The sequence below is a fragment of the Saccopteryx leptura genome, chromosome 1, assembly GCF_036850995.1.
Source record: "Saccopteryx leptura isolate mSacLep1 chromosome 1, mSacLep1_pri_phased_curated, whole genome shotgun sequence".
In the NCBI taxonomy this organism is placed as follows: domain Eukaryota; kingdom Metazoa; phylum Chordata; class Mammalia; order Chiroptera; family Emballonuridae; genus Saccopteryx; species Saccopteryx leptura.
Genome location: NC_089503.1, coordinates 285,514,701 through 285,538,695, shown reverse-complemented (window position 1 = coordinate 285,538,695; position 23,995 = coordinate 285,514,701). Strand labels below are relative to the sequence as shown.

General features: G+C 42.5%; 1 protein-coding gene across 3 annotated transcripts in view; it reads right to left on the bottom strand.

Annotated features, from left to right (window-relative positions):
* Positions 1 to 8,111: 8,111 nt before the first annotated feature.
* The window catches only part of GUCY2C (guanylate cyclase 2C), an 86,125-nt gene continuing 70,241 nt past the window's right edge, over positions 8,112 to 23,995 (bottom strand). For 2 of the 3 annotated variants that reach the window (XM_066355376.1, XM_066355358.1), the window contains exons 22-27: positions 21,912 to 22,104; positions 19,924 to 20,098; positions 16,360 to 16,458; positions 14,430 to 14,524; positions 12,482 to 12,558; positions 8,113 to 11,388 (exon numbers count right to left, since the gene is read on the bottom strand). In XM_066355376.1, the coding sequence (XP_066211473.1) occupies positions 11,214 to 11,388; positions 12,482 to 12,558; positions 14,430 to 14,524; positions 16,360 to 16,458; positions 19,924 to 20,098; positions 21,912 to 22,104 (814 nt within the window). In that variant the 3' untranslated portion in view covers positions 8,113 to 11,213. Of the gene's footprint in view, positions 11,389 to 12,481; positions 12,559 to 14,429; positions 14,525 to 16,359; positions 16,459 to 19,923; positions 20,099 to 21,911; positions 22,105 to 23,995 lie in introns of all 3 variants that reach the window. The other variant, XM_066355367.1, reaches the window with a different exon arrangement.

Genomic DNA, 23,995 nt, shown 5'->3' with positions numbered 1-23,995 from the left:
GAATTTGAATTAAGGGCCTTGCCTAAAATGAAAGATTATCAGAGATAACGTCTTTTGTCTTTTTTAAATTATTATTAAGTGAGAGGTGGGGAGGCAGAGAGACAGACTCTTGCAAGTGACCAGACCAGGGTCTACCTGGCAAGCCCCCCACCAGGACAATGCTCTGCCCATCTGGGGCCACTCCATTACTCAGCAACTGAGCTATTTTTTAGCACCTGAGGCAGGTCATTGTGCCATTCTCAGTGCCTGGGGTCAACCCACTCAAACCATTTCAGCCCTGGCTGTGGTAGGGGAAGGAGAGGGGAAAAGGAGGGATGGAGAAACAGCTGGTCGTCTCTCCTATGTGCCCTCACCTGGAATCGAACCTGGGACTTCCACATGCCAGGCCAAAGCTCTACTGCTGAGCCAACTGGCCAGGGCAGTGAGCTCTTATTTTTGTTTAATGATTTTATTTATTGATTTTAGAGAGAGAAAGGGGGGAGGAGCAGGAAGCATCAACTTGTAGTATATAGTTGCTTCTCATATATGCCTTGACTGGGCAAGCCCAGGGTTCCACACCAGTGAACTCAGCATCCCAGGTTGAAGCTTTATCAACTGTGCCACCACAAGTCAGGTACTTTTTGTCTTATTTACTAAGCATCTGCTCTTCTTATCATCTTGCAATGACCCTTTAAAACCCCCAAGGCAGCTTACTTCATTCTCAGCTCAAGAGGTCTTACATAGCCATGTAGATGCAAAAAGGGGTCTCATACTAAACCTGATAAGCTCAGACAAGGCCCACATGGTGGGCCTTACAAACCCAGAGACCATAAGGTAGTCTGAATGTAAAAATTGCTAACTAAAAATGGGTGATGGTAGGTACTCATTTTGTAGGTCTGTAGCTTCCTTGACAAAGGTCAATCTTTAATTTTGAAATTGTCTATTTATTGTCTTTGTACATCTAAGATTTGAAATGTGAGAGTAATCATCTTTTCCAGACCCCTCACAGGCACAACCCCAGGTATCAGAGCACAAGACCACATTGTTATCTTGTTACCCACTTATCATATCTCTATATGTGCTATACCCATCAGAGTATGGGAAGTATGGGTCTCTCTATTTTACTTTCTATCCAATCTCAGAAACTTTCCTGCTTTGTTTTTTCCCACCAATCAGAGAACTTTTGAGTTCAAAAGTTTTAATGTTAGTTCTAATTAACAGATTTAGTGATTAATGCATGTGGAATGCTGTTATAGCAGAAAGCGACCCAACGGAGGATAGACATTCAGATAACTTGACTAGAGGGAAAAAAAATTATTAAAAGCCGGTGAGGCACGCGGGACTAGTAGCTCCAAAGACACATGTCCTCTGATGTTGATTTTCTTACAGGTTATACTGTGTACCTTTAACAGAATACAGGTTTCTATGCAAGGGGCTCGTGATCCTTTTAGGTACACGTCACTCTCATGACTTCAGGATGGGAGGGTGAGTTTAGGTGAGTTCAGAGAATAAGTGATGAAAATTTTAAATTAAGGTGTATAAACGTTGTCTCTTAAAAGCTTTTAAGAAAAGAAAAGGGGAAGGGGTTTTCAGATAAGTTCTATCTTCTTTGCTCTGTGAAGCAAGTGGCCCCAGGAACCCTTTCAAAGTATAGAAAATAGTTAATCCATAACTGGTTGACTCAGCTACACCTGCAGACTCCCTTCCTTTGCATTTTTCTTGTTCCTTCCTCCCAGAAATGAGGGGTAGAGGGCCTGACTTCTCCTTTCTCACTGTCATCTCGGGAACTGCAAACAGTTAACTAGACCAGCTCTGATTTTGGGAGGACGGCAATCAATAAAAAGTGGTATGTGTGAGACACATGACTGGACTGAGACCAACAAGCAATTAGTCTTTCTCCTTGAATCCTGGCTCCAGAAGAAATATTAAACAATTAAATCTCTCCCTTGAATTCAAATCCTCTTATCCCGCTCCCCCCCCCCCCCTTTGTCTTCTCCACATAAAAAGGCAGCCTTGAGATGAGATGTTAAAACAGTTTTGTTTTGTTAGGATAAAAGAAACCCTGCCCTCTGTTATATGCTAGCTATCTGAATAAAGCACCCATAAAGTGTCAATCCCTGTCTGCTTATTTGCTGTGCACGTGACAGACAGCACAACCACTGACCTTTCCCAGTACCACCACCTCCTTAATCTACCACCAGTGACTTATGCAACCCCTTACCTCTCCTTTGATTCTAATGCATAAAATAAGCTGCAAACTGCCATTCTCCAGGAACGTTTTTTTCAATCCATTGAGATTTTACTTCCAGGCAATTGTCATTTTGGTTCAAATAAACTCATTCTTATAAGATTTTTTCTTAAGATGGTTCTTTTGTCAATATCCATGCTCCCTTTCTACCTCTGACTCTCATGCATGTGGGGTTCCCATACACTTATATGTATTAAATTTGGTTATTTTCTCTTGCTAATCTGCCTCATATCTATTTGATTATTAGATCAACCAAAAGGACCTTGAGGGTAGAGGAGTTTGTTCCTCTCCCACATAATAAAACTTTTTTCCAAAGTTTTCTTTCTTTTCACTGATTTTCATAGAGTAAACATCAATTTGTTGTTCATCCACCTTTGCACTCATTGGTTGATTCTTGTTTGTGGCCTAACAGGAGATCAAACAGACAACTTTGGCATTTCATTTAACCAACTGAACTACCCGGACAGGGCTCACAGTTTCTTGATGGTTATTGCTGAAAGGTGTCTTGCAATCATAACAAGGCCACAGGAACTGTCTAGTCACAACACTGGTGATTAACAGACTGAGAGCAGCCCACAAAATACAGCCCTAGGAATCAACAGCATCCAGTCAACACCAATCCTAAATAATGAGTATAGAGTGTTATACCAATAACGATAGCTGCCTTCTCTTGAACATCATAATCAAGATAGCAGTTTCTGAGAGCTGCAAGTTGGCTCCTCATTCTGTCTTCAGCCTGTCCACTTTCAGCAAACCTGATTGTATTATAATAAAAAACATGCTTGATCTTTTCAACTGTTCCTGGCACAAAACTCTTAAAACCCTGAGAATTTCCTGAATAATAAGAGTGTCCTTTGTATGCTAATGAGATGAACCTAGGCAAGAGGCTTCTAGATAGCTTCAGGATGCAAGCTAGTCTCCAGAAAAACCTGTCCCTCCCCAACCTTTAGGGATATGAGAGGGGCTGGAAATTAGACCAAGAGCTAATGATTTAATCAATTATGACTACATAATGAAACCTCCACAGGAATCCCCAAATAACTGGGTCTTCAGAGCTTTCAAGTTGGTGAACACAACAAAATACTGTGAGTGTGGCACACCTGAGAGGGCCTGAGAGCTCTGCACACCCCCCATTGGGCAAACAATGTAACAAGTGTGTTTAGGTTTGCTCACTTGTATTTTGGGGCAGCGCCATGTGTATATCTTCTGTGGAAGGCTGCTATGCGTGCCCTCAGTGGGGCAGATTGCAGATTGCCTGCCTCCATGGGGAGGGGTAATTGTTTGCTATTGTTTGCTGGGGAAGGGGTATTTTTGGCCCGGCCTGTTTGGCTGGGGAGTGCTGAGGCTGGTAGGGGCCTGTGAGTCTGGAGAGTGAGTCTGGTGAATCCAGAAAGTGACTTCAGGGAGTCTGGAAAGGGGTTTGGGGCTTGGGAGTCCCGAGATAGAGGGAAGCAGTTTTCCCTGCCTGTTTGCTCGTCTGCCATTGTGAGACTCTTATAAACGGAATGATCCACCATTTTCCAGCTCCACTGTTACCATCTTCCCGAATCCAATGTGAACCTGCATGGCCATGGCTGGGGCCGCTGGTCTTACAACCCCGAAACCCCCTTTACCTTGCTTTATGCTTCTCTTTCAGTTGGCTGTTCCTGAGTTTTATCCTAAATAATTAACTGGTAAACCTAACTAAAGTGTTTTCCTGCATTCTGTGAGTCATTCTAGCAAATTATCACGTCTGGAGGGGGAAATCCTGGGAACTCCTTATTTAGAGCCCATTCAATCAAAAGTGAGGGTGGCTCTCTGGGACTTGTTATTGGTACCGGAAGTGGAGGAAGTCTTGTGGGACTGAGTTCTTCACCTGTGAAGTCTGTGCTAACTCCTGCTAGCCTCAAAACTGAAGGGAAATTCTAGTCCTGCAGTTGATATCAGAAAAATGATTATTGGTGTTGGAAAAGACATCACATATTTGATATTGGGGGAGAAAAACCCTCACATTTTGATTTTCTTTTAGGGCTTTTTATAGATGAACTGAATCAATATTTCCAAGGTATAGATAAAATTTAGGTCATAGTTTTATCTATCTCTCCTAACTTACTGCAAGAGTATGCATTTCTTCTTCACTTCAGTTGGTCTACAGCAGGGGTCCCCAAACTTTTTATACAGGGGGCCAGTTCACTGTCCCTCAGACCGTTGGAGGGCCAGGCTATAAAAAAAACTGTGAACAAATTCCTATGCACACTGCACATATCTTATTTTAAAGTAAAAAAACAAAACGGGAACAAATACAATATTTAAAATAAAGAACAAGTAAATTTAAATCAACAAACTGACCAATATTTCAATGGGAACTATGCTCCTCTCACTGACCACCAATGAAAGAGGTACCCTTCCAGAAGTGCGGCGGGGGCCGGATAAATGGCCTCAGGGGGCCGCATGTGGCCCGCGGGCTGTAGTTTGGGGACCCCTGGTCTACAGGTTTGGAGTCTTCTCTTTGGAGTTTGTCACTAGGGATGTACTATTTTATTTATCTTACATGGGAAACCGGGGTGGGGGCAATGCAGTATCATATGAACTCCAAAAGAGTGTGGAGATTTAGTCATGGGTCTTAGAGTTTACCATCTGGAGACACAGCTAGGCAAAACCCAGAAGTTTTCTGAGCCAACAAAGGAAAATCATTAATTCTTATAATATAACTGAATCACAAGAGAGAAAAGAATCCTATATTCATAGCTATTTGGTCTGTTATGATGAGTCAACTAGTGTTAGTAATTGTGAGTAAGATGGATTTGAGAATTAGAACTCCTATCTTCTTGTATGGCACCTTCTCAATCAAAGCCTGTCCTTACTCCAGGCTCTGACACTTTGAATTTTGGCCGTTTGAAGAGCTGGCCACACGGACCTTGGTTTAGTAGCAGCCCATGCATTGCAGTCTCTGCAGAGAGGTGCCGTCCAGGACTCTGGGCCCCGCGGGCTAGTCACACTTTGAGTGTATTTCATTCCTACCCGCGTTTCTTCATTCCCAGGTCTTTACCCGAGGCCTGGGCCAGAGGTCCCTTCCAGAGACTTCTGTAAAGACCCTCTCATCAGGAGAGAGAAACCTGAGAGACTTTCCCCACTCTGACTCAGGATCAATGGTGGCATTCAAATGATTTAACAACCAGTTCTGCTGTAATGAGCATTTTAAGATTCCCTTACTACCATGAGGCAATCGTATCAATTATACTATGATATACCTAAAGGTAGTTTATTATTTCATGCATTTGATACTTAAATAAGAACAATAAAAGAGGTACACAAAACTAGATTATAAGAAAGAGCTTTAAAGTATTGATGAAAAAATATTGAATAATACCTGACAAAAAACAATAAAACTGTTATTTAACATATTTCCATAATGCTTCTTGATTGACATCCTCACTTGCAATTTTTTTTCACTTATAGACAGAATGAACATTACTATGGGCGCTTAGAAAACACTGTTGCACAGATGAACATTAAAAAGACTAAGGTGGGCCCTGGCCGGTTGGCTCAGTGGTAGAGCGTCAGCCTGGCGTGCAGAAGTCCCGGGTTCGATTCCCAGCCAGGGCACACAGGAGAAGAGAAGCACCCATCTGCTTCTCCACCCCTCCCCCTCTCCTTCCTCTGTGTCTCTCTCTTCCCCTCCTGCAGCCGAGGCTCCATTGGAGCAAAGGTGGCCCGGGCGCTGGGGGTGGCTCCTTGGCCTCTGCCCCAGGCGCTGGAGTGGCTCATTGCCCTGGATGGGCAGAGCATCGCCCCCTGGTGGGCAGAGCATCGCCCCCTGGTGGGCGTGCCGGGTGGATCCCGGTCGGGCGCATGCGGGAGTCTGTCTGTCTCTCCCCGTTTCCAGCTTCAGAAAAATACAAAAAAAAAAAAAAAAGACTAAGGTGTGTAATTTGTGATTCCACATTGGGCAGCTGCCCAGGCACCCGCCTTAGAGAGAACCCTGATTACAAGTGCCATTTTAACAACCGGTTCGCCAAAATCAACAAAAAATTAGGTGTCAGTTCTGCCAAATCATGTGAATCGATTGAATCCCACCACTGCTCAGGATCCAGTGATTTTTCACTCCTAGCCCCTCTCCCTCACTCTCTCTCAACCCAAACCTTTAAGACTGCCAGAGCCTTTTGTTTGGGGCTCCCTCAAAGGTAAGACTACTTTCATATCCATGCTGATCCACATGACCCTTACCCAGTGTTGTTCCATGGGGGAAAATAGAATAGGGAAAGGCAGTTTTTTTTTCTTCTGGTTTCAGACTCTTGCTCATACCATTCCAGTAAGTGATTAGAAGCTTAACTCTTTCATTTTTGGCTTCTTGCTTCCTACACCAACAACAGGCTGCTCAGCTCTCTCTCCCAGTCAGCAGAGTTCTGACAAATCTCAGACCCAATTCCCATCAAGCTAAAGATTCAATCAAATAGGTTAAACCACATGTAAATTTCAACAAACATATGTGAAGTGTCTACTATATTCCAGGTACTGTGCTGGGCTTTGTTGATATGGAAATGAATGAACCACAGTCACTGCCTTTAAAGAGTTTATGGTCTGAAGGGGTCTAGAAAGACAATAGTTCACTTCAACAGTGTGGTGAGTGCTATCTCAGAGGTAAGCACAGGGTGCTTTGAGAAACACTGCTCTAAACTGTGTTTGTTCTTGGGCTGCAGGGGTGACTGGGTAATCTAGAATCTCTTTAGAAGCTGCAAAAGGATCTTGTGCAATTCTCACTTTTACAAAACATCTGTTCTTTCAAAAACCACAAGATTAGATTTATTTTCAAAGGAATATAAAACTGAAAGTGATAATTCATGCTTTTTGTAACTGATGTGAGTCATGACTCTATCCAGAAGTATGTCACTGGTTTCTTTGCCATGGCCTCTATTTACCCTGGGGTTGGGTTAATAATACCTTAAACATTTTTATAGAATAATCTATACAATAATAAATTGCAATTATTTATCTATCTATTTATTTATTGAGAGGAGGGGAGGCAGAGACAGACTCCCACATGTACCCTGACAGGAATCCACCTGGCAAGGCCCCTGTGGAGTTATGCTCTGCTCATCTGAGGTGTTGCTCCATTGCTCAGCAACTGAGCTTTTCTTAATGCCTGAAGCGAGGCCATGGAGCCATCTTCAGCATTTGGGGCCAACTTGCTCCAATCCAGCTATGGCTGTGGGAGGGGAAGAGAGTGGGGGAGTGAGAGGAGAAGGGGTGGAGAAGCAGATAGTCACTTCTCCTGTGTGCCCTGATTGGGAATCGAACCCGGGACATCCACATGCTGTGCTGATGCTTTACCACTGAACCAACTGGCCAGGGCCAAACTGTAATTGCAAGATAAGGTACATTTTATCTTGGGACAGATGCATTAAACTGAGATTGCATTGTATGGTATATGTATAAGCAAGTGCATAAAATTTTATATTCTATCAAAGTACAGAAAAATTCCCCTTTATCCATGATATAACTTTCTGTGGTTTCAGTTATCCACAGTCAACTATAGTCCAAAAATATTAAATGAGAAATTCCAGAAATGAATAATTCATAGTTTTAAATTGTGTGTTGTTCTAAGTAGCATGATAAAATCTCTCACGGCCCCACTTCATCCACCTGGAATGTGACATATCCCTTTGTTAGCTGTCCATGTAGCATGCCTATTAGTCACTTAGTAGCCATTTTGTTTATCAGATCTACTCTCATGGTTTGTATTCAAGTAACCCTTGTTCTAGTCTAATGTTGTGTCACAGTGCCTATGTCATTCATCTCACTTCATTTTATCACATAGGCATTGAGTCATCTCATATCATCATAAGAAGGGTGAATACAGTACAATAATATATTTTGAGAGAGAGAAAGAAAAAGACCACATTCACATAACTTTTATTACAATATATTGTTACAGTTGTTCTATTTTATTAGTTGTTGTTCATCTCTTACAATGCTTAGTTTATAAATTAAACTGTCATAATTATATATGTATATGAAAAAACAACATGATATATAAGGTTTGGCATCCACTAGGTGTGTTGGAACAAATCCCCTGTAGGTAATAAGGGGGACTACTATGATGGCATTTTTGGCAACTGAATTGACCCTTGAAAAGCATGGGTTTGAACTGCATGGGCCCACTTATATGTGGATTTTAAAAAATAAATATTGGAGAGTATTTTCAAGATTTCCTTACTACAATGAGGCAATTGTATCAATTATACTAGATCACCATAAAGTAGTTATATTGCTTCTTCTTCATTATCAATGCCTGAATTGTAATACCTGTGAAGAAACATCAATTTCTTTTTCATATATATTTTTGTGTTTGATAATTCTTGAAACTGATGATGACTACACATTTGAAAAATTCTATAATCAATTGTTAAATATAAGCCCTGGCCGATTGGCTCAGTGGTAGAGCATTGGCCTGGCATGTGGAAGTCCCAGGTTCGATTCCCTACCAGGGCACACAGGAGAAGCGCCCATCTGTTTCTCCACCCTTCCCTCTCTTCTTCCTCTTTTTGTCTCTCTTCCCTTCCTGCAGCTAAAGCTCCATTGGAGCAAAGTTAACCCGGGCGCTGAGGATGGCTCCATGGTTTCCGCCTCAGGCACTAGAATGTCTCTGGTTGCAACAGAGCAACGCCCCAGATGGGCAGAGCATTGCCCCCCAGTATGCATGCCGGGTGGATCCCAGTCAGGTGCATGTGGGAGTCTATCTCTCTGCCTCCCCGCTTCTCACTTCAGAAAAATACAAAAATAAAATTGTTAAATATAAATCATGTATACTTCATGTACATGGACATCCTGGGTTTGAATTTTTAAAATTCTGGTAAAGCAGGTTGAGAGAAGGTGTAATTTGAAGGCAGAGGTCACTTGTTAGAATCTGACAGGCAGTGCTAGGTGGAGAGTCTTGGAGCACTCTGGCACTGTGCTGGGTGCTTGACAAAGTTCAATTTAAAAAAATCTATGTAACAACTATTTGAGGTGGGTATTATGATTCATGGGTTATTAGTAAAACATCAAGAGCTTAGAAGCATTAATTAATTCATTAATTCACAGTTAGAAAAGAACAGAGCAAGAATTTGACCCTTGCTTGGGTCTCATTCTTAGTCACTGTCATTGCTGGTATCACATAATCACATGGCTAAGTGGACAAGCTGAAGCCCACACCTGTTGAAAGGTGTAAAAATGTTTCACAACCATGTATATTCTATAACAGAAGGCAAACACGACCTGTCACTTGAGCTGTTTTATCAGAGCCCTGTGGCATCAGAGATGATTTTGAGTTTTTCTGGTTGATGATGAAGTTGTTAAATTTGCCTGCTGTCCAACATTGATTTGTAGCGAAACCCACTTATCTCTTTATGTTTCTCTCTCCCCTGTAAGATTCAAAGGTTGGTAGAGACCATGTTTCTATAATTCTCACAGCACACTCAGTTCCTATAAAATGAGGAGATGTTCAATATACATTTGTTTTAGAAGAGAGAGAGATAGAGAGACAAGGACAAACAGGCAGGAAAGGAGAGATGAGAAGCATTAACTCAGAGTTGCGGCACCTTAGTTGTTCATTAACTGCTTTCTCATACGAGCCTTGATGGGATGGGGGAGGGGGTGCTCCAGCTGAGCCAGTGACCCCTTGCTCAAGCCATCAACCTTGGGTTTCAAGCCAGTGACCCTGAGCTCAAGCTGGATGAGCCCGCACTCAAGCTAGAGACTTCGGGATTTCGAACCTGGATCCTCAGCATCTCAGACTGACACTGTATCCATTGTGCCATAGCTTGATCAGGCTATATATACTTTTACTAAACAAATGACCAGGGGACTTTTATGTCACAACCTTGTCCCCATGCAGAAAGTCTCTTTGTACTGGACACGAAGACACAGATAGATTACAAACATTCAGATTCCAAAGAAGGACTCTTGTTGCTTATTAAATTCTCAACCTGTACATTAGGAGATAATTTATTTTATTATGTTTTGATTTTCTGTTTTTCTAGGTGATGGACAAGAAATAACATGTTTTGTAATCTCTGAGTGTTTTCATGGCAGAGGCCTGGGAAGGGGAATGTTTTCAAAGCAGTTGTTTTAGTTCTGAAGGTTAACACCAGAAGTGTCACATGCTTGTCTTGCTTTTGCTGATTCTAGTCTACTCAACACCAGAGATTTCAATCAACTGAGTCACACTGGAGTGCCATGAGGAAGGTCAGGAGATGGCCGCCGGAAAGCAGGATGGGGTGTGGGCAGAGTGTGAAGTTCTGTCTTTACAGCCTAATGGGATTTGACTTTATTTCAGACCTGAGACAGCTGCAGGCTCTGCCTCCCACAGGAGAGGGCTAGATACAAAATCACTGCACGGGCAGCAGGCGGTACTGAATGTCAAGGTCCTTAGCTGTCAGCACCAAGGTTCTTTGCCCCGCTTCAGTGTGCGTGAATTTAGTCCGCTTCTCAGCGAGCACACGATGGGGCTGGTGCATTTCAGGAACATGGGAGGGACAGTTGGAAACACATACACAGGCTCAGTGACCTTTTAACTTTTATTCTTGACTAACATATAGCATATTTTAAAAATTATGAGTTAAATATAATTTAATGGAGAAAAGATACTTAAAATATAATTGTGACAATTAAAAAAAACCCTATCATGAATATAGAAGGAAAAAGATCCAGTACACAAAACAAAATAAAAACAAAATAAATGAAATGAGAACAAAACCTCCTCAGCTTTGAGATAGTACATTCATTCCTCCTCTTTCCCAGGTTGACGCTCCCTGGAACAACTGTTGAGATCAGGCTCCAGAGTAAAAGGTAATTTACTTTTCCAGAATGTTCCAGAATATTCTCCAAAAGTGTCCCACACTGGGCAGCCAAGGCTTAGTAGAAGGCATTTGAGTCTTCTGTTCTACTGAGGTCTTGGGGACCCCTTAGGCCACCGCCTAACTGTAGCTGTACTTCATTCGCATGCGTCCTTATACCTCATTTAGGTTCAGAAGTAGGTGCTCTCCCTGTCTGATGTGTTCAGCTGCATGTATTCCAGAGTGCCTTTTTTGTAGCTGGCTACCCGTGCGGGTCTTCGGTTTCTTATCCCGGAAGCCTGTCTTTTCTGCAAAGAGTTGGCAATCATGTCTGAAAATTCGGCTTGCAAGCGCTGTTGATTCTCCCTGGAAAATGAGTGGGGAGGGAAAATTGAACTTCTCAGCACTTCATACAGAATATTTCTTAGCTCTAGAACAATCAGTTCAATTTACCAAGCATTTATTGGAGACTTCTTCTGTGCGAAACACAGGAAGTCCAGAGAATACAAAATGAGCCTTGCCTCAGATGAGCTTAAGGCATTGTCATCCTGCTCTGTGTAGGTGCAGAAAAAGCAGAGTATATTTCAAACTGAAAATTATGTTTCAATTTCAAAGTGCAACACCATGCTGCTAGAGTTTGGAAGTGCTGTTAAGTTTACTCGTGCCACTGCAGGGACGAGAAAGGAAGCCAGGGCAATGCAAGTTCCCTGCAACATAGCCCTGAAAACTTATTGGTCCCACATATTCCTAAGAGTGTGGATCTTGTCTGGAGAGAACTCAGAATGCAGGGAGGGTTTCAAGAATTTGGAACGGACTTGGAGCACTCCTAGTAAGAGGCCATATCTCCTGTGCTCCAGGGAAGATCTGTGTTGTTCTGGCATCTCTACAGGTTTGCCATCTGTCTGGGTCCAGCATCGAGGAGTCTGCAAGACAGTGCTTCCCTGCCATAGCAAATGCAACAGCCAGCTGCAAGACTGACTGCAGCAACCAATGTGCAATGGACAACCACTTGGGTCCCCTTTAGGGGAACTGAAATCTGTCAGTTAGATCTGAAACTTTGTCTTCCTCATTTCAGGGAGAACAGAAATTCTATGGGAAAGCCTAAAACCACAGTCCTGGGGTTGGAGGAGGTCCCGTTCAACTCGTGGCCCCACAGATAGCTGTAGCAGAGGTGGAGAGGCAGAATGCCTCTGTGCCTCTGGCATGCGTTAGTCTAACCAGAACCAGACACACCTCAGGAGGTGAGCTCTCCACTGTCCTCTGTCGTGGGCATGCCTGGAACACCTAGTTTCTAACAGGCAGAGAAGGGAGCTTTCTAAACGTCTCTCATAGGTAGTTCTCATACTCAATATAACATTGCCACTGGCAGAGCACTCGCCAACAATGAAACTGGATGTATGTAGCACAACCTGCCAAGCCACGACCTCCACTCCCCTTCCCCAGCACACCCGCCGCTTACACAGTGGGAGGGGTTGGCAGGTTGTACTCCTGGTCCTTCATCCCGGTCAGCCAGTAGGTGGTCTCAGTTCCTCTTCCCTAGTGAGACAAGAGAGGTATGTACCAGGGAGGCCAGTGAGACAATTTAGTTCTAGCCCGCTGTTCTGACAAGTGTTTGTTTCCAAGCAACATTTCACTTCTGAGTTTCCGATCCGTGTTTATTTCAGTGCAGCACACATTCCTGATATGATCTGCATTACTCTGGACAGATTTTTATTTCCAAGAGCTTTTTTAAAAACAAGTCGCTTGCCCTGGCGGGGTAGCTCAGTTGGTTAGAGTGTTGCCCCCATACACCATGGTTGCAGGTTTGATCCCCGTTCAGGGCACATATAAGAATTAATTAACCAATGAATTCATAAATAAGTAGAACAGCAAATCAATGTCTTTTTTTTTTCCTCTCTCCCTTCCTCTTTCTCTAAAATCAATTACAAAATTTTTTTTAAAGTCTCTCAATCACCAGACATGACTTTTCAAAGTAGAGTTTTCTTCTCCTCCCACAAGACATTTCAAAATATCACTATTAGCAACTTTACAAGAACTCAAAATTAAAAAGGAAGAAAATTGATCTATAGTCTTGTTACGTCAACAAATCCAACTGGTTTTCATTGTCCACATTTTCTTCTTGTCCTTTCTTTCACAAAGTTTGCCGCAAACATTTTGCCACAGTTTTCCCATCTTGTGTGTAAATGATAAACACATGTGCATAATAATAAACACTTATTAAGTGACATTTTTTGGCCTAATTGGGAGGTGATAAAATTAATGGAAACTTACTGGTACTCCTGCTTTTTGCTAGACCTAGTATTTGAAAAGGTGAGTGGATGAATATGTATATTTTTAAAAACCACATCTTTAAAATAGTGATTTCTTTTGTTTGTTTTCTGTATGTGTGTAGTTTTTTTTCTTCCTCTGTTTGAACTGCAGTAATCCATAAACCACTTCTATTGAGAGAAATGCTCTGTGCAGAAAATGTACTTACAGAGGATTCAAAACGTGAGTGTGATGTTAGGACCCGACTCCATGAAAGGAGGCTTTTCCAAGTTGCAATCACAGTGTAAAGGCTGGAAACACTATGGCTACTGGAGGCAGATAATCTTACTGTCAACAGCTGGCTTCTGACCGATTGTGAAAAGATTGTAATGACCTTCAAAGGAAGCCTGAGAGCCAAGTGGAGGCATTTGGTAGCTTCAGAAAGCAGCTGTTGTAAATGTGAGGAACAGCATAGAGAGTCTGGAGCAGCTATTCTCAAACTTCAGTGTGTATCACAATCACTTAGAATACTTATTAAAAATATAGATTCCCAGTCTATACCTATAGAGAATCTTACTCAGTAAGCTTAGTGGAAAACCAGGCACCTGCCTTTTAACAAGCACCCAGATGATGCTGCGTCAAGTCTGGGGCCACACCTTGTGATTCTCTTGTCCAGAACTTCAGAAGGATAAAGCAACTGGTTGAGAGGTTGGCCTTCGAGAGTGGCAGCATCTTGCAGTAAAAGCAAGGGTGTAAGGCAGTGGGGACCTTGACTTAAGTTAAATTAGTCCTGGACCACGCTGCAGCTCTTATGCAGTGTACATGTGGGAGAAATGAAGGCAGCATTTTATAATATAGCAGTCATAGTGCAAATTTCAAAAGGGCTCTTTGAAGTAAACATTCTTTGAGTTCACATTCTTTGGTGGTGGTTTCTCCTACATGGGATTGTGGGTGATAGTCACAGGGATGGTGGGTGATCATCATGGTGCTAGTTGATGATTATCGTGGGGATAGAGGATGATTAATTCAGGGTGTACAGAAAAGGATTCTTCATCTTCTGTTCCCCACCATTACTGACCACTGGGTGTTCAGTTTCAAAGGAGGTGGCCCACAGGCATCTCTGAGTGTTTTATTGGATGCTGTCTCTATGGGTATCTTACCTTTAAATACGTTTCCCCTCTCACTTCATACAAGAACTGGCACTCAGTTCTCCTCAAGATGGCTATGGTGGAGCCACTCACATGAATTCTCAAGGCTGGGAAAGCAAAATAGAGCAATGAAAATCTTGTCTACGTATTTTGAAATCCATTATATAGTCACATTTCTTTCCCTTGATTCAGGAAATTTATTTCAGGTGTGTTCTTGAGAGCTTGGATATTATAGCAAAAGAACACTTAAAAATCCATTCAGTGAGATAAGAAATATTAACACACATGGGCATAAGGAGGTCAGTAAACAGCCAAAATACTGTTTTAACCTGCATTTTTGCAACTTGTGCCCACATCTACCAATGTTTTCATCCTCTCTTGTATGTATTTCTATCACCATCATTGTCATCAATATTTACTGAGCACCTACTACATGCAATACATAGTACCTTTACCTTGCCAGGCAAATGCAATATAGGTTTCTGCATATAAAAAATTCTTATACTTTTCTTTTCTTTTTTTTTTTTTTTTTTTTTTTTTGTATTTTTCTGAAGCTGGAAAGGGGGATAGACAGTCAGACAGACTCCTGCATGCGCCCGACCGGGATCCACCCAGCACGCCCACCAGGGGGCGATGCTCTGCCCCTCTGGGGCTTCGCTCTGTTGCGACCAGAGCCACTCTAGCGCCTGGGGCAGAGGCCAAGGAGCCATCCCCAGCGCCCGGGCGATCCTTGCTCCAATGGAGCCTTGGCTGCGGGAGGGGAAGAGAGAGACAGAGAGGAAGGAGAGGGGGAGGGGTGGAGAAGCAGATGGGCGCTTCTCCTGTGTGCCCTGGCCGGGAATTGAACCCGGGACCTCTGCACGCCAGGCCGACGCTCTACCACTGAGCCAACCGGCCAGGGCTTACTTTTCTTTACTAAAACTGATTACCAGGAAAATCAAATAAAAGAGGAATAAGGAAGTGAACCAGGTTGAATACCATACCTTAGCCTACTGGATTATTATTATTATTATTATTATTATTATTTTTTACAGAGACAGAGAGAGTCAGAGAGAGGGATAGATAGGGACAGACAGACAGGAACAGAGAGAGATGAGAAGCATCAATCATTAGCTTTTCGTGTGACACCTTAGTTGTTCATTGATTGCTTGCTCATATGTGCCTTGACCACGGGCCTTCAGCAGACCAAGTAAACCCTTGCTCAAGTCTGTGACCTTAGGTCCAAGCTGGTGAGCTTTGATCAAACCAGATGAGCCGCGCTCAAGCTGGCGACCTCGGGGTCTCGAACCTGGGTCCTCCGCATCCCAGTCCGACACTCTATCCACTGCGCCACCACCTGGTCAGGCAGCCTACTGGATTATTTTTAAGTTATATGGGTCTACATTAAATTTCATGATTACTCCAAGTAGACCATGCCTAAATGCATTGCAAATGAACCCTAGCAATAGAAACAATTTGAAAATGAGTCAAAAAATAATAATTATCAGTAAATAGTATGCCTCTCACATATAGGTTGAATTTTAATAATAAAATAAAACACTTAAGTAATAAAAAAAAAATCATCAGGACCCTGGCCAGTTGGCTAGTGGTAGAGCTTAATGGCTCCATGGCCTCTGCCTCAGGCACTAAGAAGATCTCTGCTGTTGAGCAATGGAGCAACACCCTGGATAGGCAGAGCATCGTCCCCTCATGGGATTGCCGTGTGCATGGCGGAGTCTGTCTCTATGCCTCCCCTCCTCTTACTGAATAAAGAAAAATTTATTGGTAAACCACCACAACAAACGCAAATGTAGCAAGACCTGGAATGACACAGGCTCACATTCAGTCAATGTGAAGGAGGGTCGTTCTTCATCTCACTGGCACTTATGCATTTTACCCTACAGTTCCCTCCTGCTGGAAGACAGAATCCTTGTCCTCTAAGAAAAACAATCTCCCTTCTTACGGAGGCCAGTGGATTCCATCCTTGAGGCTGTGTTGACAGTATCTCCAAATAGGCAATAACGAGGCATCTTGATTCCCACAACTCCAGCGGCACAGGGACCTGAAAAAGGCAGAAAGCAGGAAGTAAAGGCAATGGAAATCACAGCGTGGAGGTCAAGTGGCTCAGACTCTCCTCACGACCACAATACTGAATACCTCATTTTATGGAGAACTGTCTGAGGGTGTGAATAGTGAGCTTTAAATTTTGCTTTAAATAAATGTATTCAGTGAGGGAGCTGCATTATTCAATGCATGCTTTGAAAGTATTTTTGCTCTGGCACAAAAAAGTACATTTTCACAAAACAAACGGGTATCAGAGATCAGACTGAAAGGTGGGAAGCCATTCTCCGCATTTGAAATAGAAGCAGTCACGAAGGGTAAAGACTATCCCGTTGCTTGCTCACTGTGCTGAGCCACACAGCCTGGAGCTCTGACCTACTGGAAGCCATAGTACTTGAAGGCTCAATGGCCCAAGTTCGTTTTATTTTATTTTTATTTAGTAGGGTAGCATTTCTGGGATTAATAGCATGATAATGGAAGACTCAGAAGACAAGAATTTGGCATCCTCTTCCCTGAACACGTCACATGCTATGTGAATGCAGAGAAGTTGGGGAGCACAAGAACATTTTAACAACAACAAAAGCCAAGGCAAGACTGTGCGTGTGGTACACCAGGCTGAGAGGAAGGGTTGTTTCATCATGTATTTGTGTGGAACGACTGAATACAAGGAGTCAAAGATTTTAGAAGTTAAAGATTAACTCAGAAACTGCAAAACCAGGTTTTGGATAGAGTAACTATTGATTTTGGCTGATTTCTAGTTGGGTTTTGATCTTTATGGGTTGAGTTTCTTTATAGGTTTATCCTATATACACTCTGTGTTTATGAACATTGAAAAAAATCAAAACACTGGACCTTCCTCTGAGTACTGAGCTTTCCCCTCCTAGGTTTGGCACAAAATAATACAAAATAAACTAAAAAGAAGTAAACAAAAAACAAAAAAAGGGCAAAAAAAAAGCCTATAGCAGGGAAGATACAGTAGAGACAGCTATTTGATCAGAGGATCTCTTCATTTCCAATATGAGGAACAGCCTGGCCGGAGGTCTCTGTGGATAGAGCATTGTCCCCAGTGCTGGCATGGGTTTGACCCCCAGGCAGGGCACGCAGGAGAAACCGTCGATGAGTGCACAGCTGGATGAAGCAACTGGGTGGAACAATGAGTTGATGCTTCGCTCTCCTTCCCTTTTCCTTCTCCCTTCTTCTCTCTCTCTCTTTCTTTCCCTCTCTCTCAAATCAATGGAAAAATTAAAAAAAGAATTGAAGACATTTAAAAAAGGGGGGGGAAGATAAAGCTAGGAAGGGCCTGGAAGTGGAAAGTCCCTGCAGATATTATGTCTGTGTTCAACTATCACTATTTAACTCCAACCTTTTAATTTCTTAGGGCTAAACCTATAATACCTAGATATTAGGTATGTGTCCCTAATCTCTATTCTTATTCTAGCCCAATATGGTAGCTCTGGGGCCCTGGTGGTCAACTTAGACATTGAATAGGTCACAGGGAAAGAGACAGGGCTACGACCCGGAGCTCCATTCTCTCTGACTCGGTTCATTCAGCCCTGTTGCTGTCCCTTCCTCTGGCAATTTGCTGCCAGGAAACAGATGGTATGCTCCTGCCAGCTAGAGTAATGCCCCAGAGGTCCCCTTTCCCTCACGTGTGTATGGAAACATCTGTGACGTTGGCTGTGGACATGATTGGGGAAGGCCACAGCCATGTTCCTGGCAGGGAAAGATGTGGCAGCAGTTTTTGTATTTACTGTCACTTTGAGAATTTCACTGATTTCTTAATCAATAAATATCGACTGTCAGGCTTTGGGATAGGCACTGTGGCCACAGGATGACTTCTGTAAATGCAGTTGTCTGGTCCTTGCCACAAAGCCCAGAGAGATCTCTCTGGTTTTCTATACTCAGGCTCTTCTGTGAAGCTTGGAAGGCAGAAAGAGAGGCAATGACAAGAAATTATACTGAGATGTGATTTAATTTAACATGGGGAAATACTGCCTTATGATTACAACTATATATTTAAAAATGAAGTGAGCTGGCTTCAGAAACAGTGAGTTTTCCGGAAATCCTGGGATTGTTTTAAAAGTAGCTATGTAATTACTTATCTTAGAACCTGTAAAGATAATTTATGGGTTTTTTCCTTTTCTTTTTAATTCAGTGAGAAGAGAGGAGGCATGGAAACAGATTCCTGCATGTGCCCCAACTGGCATCTACCCAGTAAGCCCATCTGAGTGTTGCTCAGCAACTGAGCTCTTCTTAGCACCTGAGGAGGAGGCCATGGAGCCTTCCTTAGAGCCTGGGGCCAACTCACTACAGTCGAGCCATGGCTGCAAGAGCAGGGAGAGAGAGAGAGAGAGAAGTGAGAGGGGGAAGGATGGAGAAGCAGATTGTTGCTTCTCCTGTGTACCCTGACTGGGAATTGAATCCAGGACTTCCACATACCAGACCAATGCTCTACCATTGAGCCAACTGGCCAGGACTAATTTATGTCATATAAAGAATTCATCTAGATAATTTCTGAGTTCCTCTCCAACTATGTTTTTCTCTAACAATTATAACTCATCTTCTCAAATCTCTATGTTCAAGGCTAATTAATTTGTATGGTTTTTGAAGTGACCCATGTACTTTCTATATCAATGAGGGGTAGATAAATACCCTTTCATTATAAGAATTGACTAGCTATTTACCTCCCTTTAGATAATCTAATACATTTGAGATGTCATTATATTTCAGTGAAAAAAAAATACAGAAATTGGGAGTAGAGGACAGGGAGGGAATGGGGAGGAGATAAATGAAACAGTAAATACATGTGACTTAAACAGGAAATCTGGAGCTTGTTCTTTTTTTTTTTTTTCTGAAGCTGGAAACGGGGAGGCAGTCAGACAGACTCCCGCATGCGCCCAACCGGGATCCACCCGGCACGCCTACCAGGGGGCGATGCTCTGCCCATCTGGGGCATTGCTCCACTGCAACCAGAGTCATTCTAGCGCCTGAGGCAGAGGCCATGGAGCCATCCCCAGTGCCCGGGCCATCTTTGCTCCAATGGAGCCTTGGCTGCGGGAGGGGAAGAGAGAGACAGAGAGGAAGGAGGGGGGAGGGGTGGAGAAGCAGATGGGCGCTTCTCCTATGTGCCCTGGCCGGGAATCGAACCCGGGACTTTCGCACGCCAGGCCGATGCTCTACCACTGAGCCAACCGGCCAGGGCCTGGAGCTTGTTCTTTTAGTAAGTGGTTGGTGTTTATCATTCCAAGCTTCATCAAAGGTGCTGTCAAGGTGTTTCCTAGAACTCTCTGGGGATGGGCCCAATTATGTCAGGATGTGTAAGGGGAACTCATCTTTGGCAGACAAACTCAACAGCAAACCTCATGTGAAAACTAATCACATTTTTGAAGAGTTTTTATCCTTTCTGACTTAGTTGGTGCACAGAGCTACATGTGGCTCCCATTTGCTACAGTGCACAACTCCATACCAGAGTGAACTCCAATGCGAATCCATATCGGGAGGCCAGGAAGGTGCTCCAGCTCGAAGGTCCCCATGAAGCTGAGAATATCCAAGGCCATCTTGGCAATGTCTACTGCGTGCCGATTGCCATTTCTCTTAGGCAAACCACTAGCGACCATGTAGGCATCACCAATGGTTTCCACCTGCGGAAATAAATTCTCATCAATAAATCTGCTCCTTCAAAAGGCACAAGAATTAAATAAAAGGGAGTTAATCACATATTGAATGCAAAAGAGGAACACTAAGAGCACACTTCGGTACACTTTTGGGGGGACCAGTTCAAGACAAGCTCTATGCTAATTTCTTCCAGGGTTTTATGGTCTAGTAAAAACGAATGATAGAACAGTTATAAAAGATTATAACAATATGCAAGTACCTCATAATAATGTAAATCATCCAGATATGTTGAAAATTCTACAAATGTTTAAATAACCTGAAGAGCTTTACATAATTTCAGAAATACCTTTAATTACCAGAAAAGTAATTTTCAGCATTTACCATTTTCCACGTACTACTTGAAAAAAAATTATTATAAGGTCCTCTAATATATAATACACATTCTTGTAGTATGGTGTCTCCACAGACTTCTCTTATAATAAGTAGTAGATTTTTATATGAATAGAACTGCAGAAACATTATTATTATTATTATTATTATTATTATTTGTATTTTTCTGAAGCTGGAAACGGGGAGAGACAGTCATACAGACTCCCGCATGCACCCGACCGGGATCCACCCGGCACGCCCACCAGGGGGCGACGCTCTGCCCACCAGGGGGCGATGCTCTGCCCCTCCGGGGCGTCGCTCTGTTGCGACCAGAGCCACTCTAGCACCTGGAGCAGAGGCCAAGGAGCCATCCCCAGTGCCCGGGCCATCTTTGCTCCAATGGAGCCTCGGCTGCGGGAGGGGAAGAGAGAGACAGAGAGGAAGGAGAGGGGGAGGGGTGGAGAAGCAGATGGGCGCTTCTCCTATGTGCCCTGGCCGGGAATTGAACCCGGGACTTCTGCACACCAGGCCGACACTCTACCACTGAGCCAACCGGCCAGGGCCAGAAACATTATTTTTTAAATAAATGTCCTCCCTTTTAATTTTATTTTCACAATCATATGCATAGTTCACATTTATTTGTTATCTAACTTCTTATTGTCTACTATCTCTGAAAAGCATAATTATTTTCTTTCCAACAAGAACTATTGTTAATATGGCTTTCTGACTCACACAGGGTGAGGATTGGGCTAAGGCAAATCCTAAAAGAAAAGTCCTTTCTGTGAGTAAGAACCATTACTATGGAGTGTTCTATGAATGACTTTTGAGCTTTACTTAAGGATACAGAGTTTCAGGCATATTGTTTATCGAAGTAATCTTCACAATAACCCAGTGAGGTAGGTATTATTATCTACCCATTTTACATATAAGCAAACTGAAACTTGATGAAGTTAAATATATTTTATGAGGTCACATGGTTAGTTAGGGGTAACTTTAGGATTTGAATGAAGAGTTCTGTTTCTAAAGTTACTTGTTCTATATGGTGTACTGCTTTTCCGACATGAAAATGTGTGAGTTCAGTTCTCCTTTGCTCTTTTGACTCAGACTTATTAGCTTAGAATCCAGTTCTAAACTTACAGAAAGTTCTCCCTATTCTTCTTTAGTCTGCTTCGAATGATGGATGCTTGCTATTTTAACAAGAACAAGATAGTCCTATTGTATTTATTATCTGGTGTCTTCTCTGCTTCACTGGCAATCAGCCTAAACACTATCTGGTTTTTGAAGATGATTTGAGAATATCATTTTCTCTAACTTTATTACTTAAAATTCATTTCTGCTGAACTCTATATTGTTTCTTTCAAACACTTCAATTAGGAAGGACAAGACCTGAGAAATAATAGGAAAAACTAGTTCTGGGTTTGCTGACCTGGGGCTGTAAAATCATCTTAGCCCACTAGGTGAAGTGGTTACCTTGTACACATCGTGGTGATCAACAATCTGGTCAAAGCTCTTATAGATGTCATTCAGCATGTCCACCACTTCCATGGGGGTGCTGTACTTGCAGATGGTCGTGAAACCCACAATGTCACTGAAGTAGATTGTAACTTCCTCATATAGTTCGGGCTCCACAATGCCTTTCTCCTTCAGGGACTTTACCACTAGCCTAGATGGAAGTAAAAAAAATGTCATCAACTTCAGTAAAGAAACAGTAGTAATTACCCACCAGAAAGTCTAGAATTTGGGATTTCCAGAGAACTGGGTGGCCTAAGACAAAGGTAAGTGCATATACAATATTCATGTACAAATTACACATATAAACTGAAATATATGTGCTTAAACAAAGATGATTATAAGCAGGTACAGCATTACTTAGCACTGACTGTTGAACTTAATAAACATATACACATAATTCTAATTTTACATAACTTTAATACATATACAGGGGTGAGCAAAAGTAGGTTTATAGTTAGTTGTGAGCACATGGAACACAGTTTATTCTATTATTATTGAGTAATTGTATTATTTCCATACAAACAACTGTACACCTAGTTTTGCCCACCTCTGAACTCACTTCCTCACGTTTTACCTCTCTATTCATGGCTTCTTCTTGATGTAAGAGCTGGAATGACTATAGTTATCTGGACTTTCTCATCTGAGCCAGTGGTTTTACCTCCCTGACATATTTAACATGGCATTGCTTTTATCACTCTGAAGGAATATGCATTTAAAATGAATTCTGATATAGTTTAAACCAGAATTTATCTGATATATTTTGAACCAGATTTGGGTTCTTTAAAAAGCAAAGTCAAAGCAATATATAAGTAAGAAAACAAATAAAATTTGAAAAATAATTTGAAAAAAATGAAAACAAAACAAAAAGCCAATGACCATGGAAACAAGTTAAAATTATGCTAAAACTGAAGAACTCAAATAGAAGCAACTTAGACTATCTTCACGCAAGAGATACAAAAGCAGCACATTAGACTCCGAGTCAGGAGAGAAGAACCACGAGAAGGGACCCACATCCCTTTATGTGCCACGTTGTCTTCCCATTTCCCCCAACCCAGCAGGAGATGCATGCCTCTGTCTGCCTTTGGGGTCACCCTGGAAAGGGTCTGAGTATGGATCCACTAGAATCCAAACCTGAAACCTGGGCGGTATCATGGAGGTCACTGAGAATAAATCTCTTATTTTTACAGACGAGAAAGCTGAGGCTTAAAAGAAAGTATGTCTTTTACAAGGTCCCACAGCTACTAAGAGCAGCTCCAGTCCTAGAACTCAGCGACTTCCCACCCTTGGCCTTTTTGCTGCACAGCACTGCCCCCCCCATGACCCAGGCCTGGCCAGTCAGGGGGCCGGGGAGATCTGGAGGTGTGTGGACTATGGCAGAGGGAGAGTGATGGGCACTTCCCTGGAAAACAACCAGTCAACCACAAAAAGTATTTAGAGAACTCCAGAGCTTGGAGGGAAGATGGTTTTTCAACTGGGGCAATGACGGAATTCTGGACCTTTGAAAACATTTGGAAAACACTCCTTTGGTGCGGCCAACTGGATCAGCAAGGACAGTCCTGGGGTGATTGTTCCTGACATGTCCAGCATCAGCATGCAGATTGTTTTGGAGGCTACCTGGGTATAATGATAAAACTGGATATTTCGATCTTTACCCTTCATTTTACTGATTACATCTGAAGAGTCTTATGAGCTTGGAAAATAGTGAGCGAGAGAGAAACTAATGTAGGTAGATAAATGAAAGAAGGGCTAGGATTTCACATGGTAAGCTTTCATACAGGTGGTTGCTGACACAGATAGAATTAGTGTACAGAATAGATGTTTTAGAAGGGCTTCCCAAAGAAGGAAAAAATTTTGATTTAATTAATCAATTATTTAATTAATTTTTTATTTTTAGAGTATGTTTATTAAAACTGGGGGAAATATAACAAGGGAGGGCTTAGAGTATAAAAATAAAGCACAGAGAGCCTAGGCGGGTTGCTTTGGTTTACTAAGTCAGAGAAAAGGGGACCTTGGAGACGGTTCAGGGGATTAGCCCCAGCCAA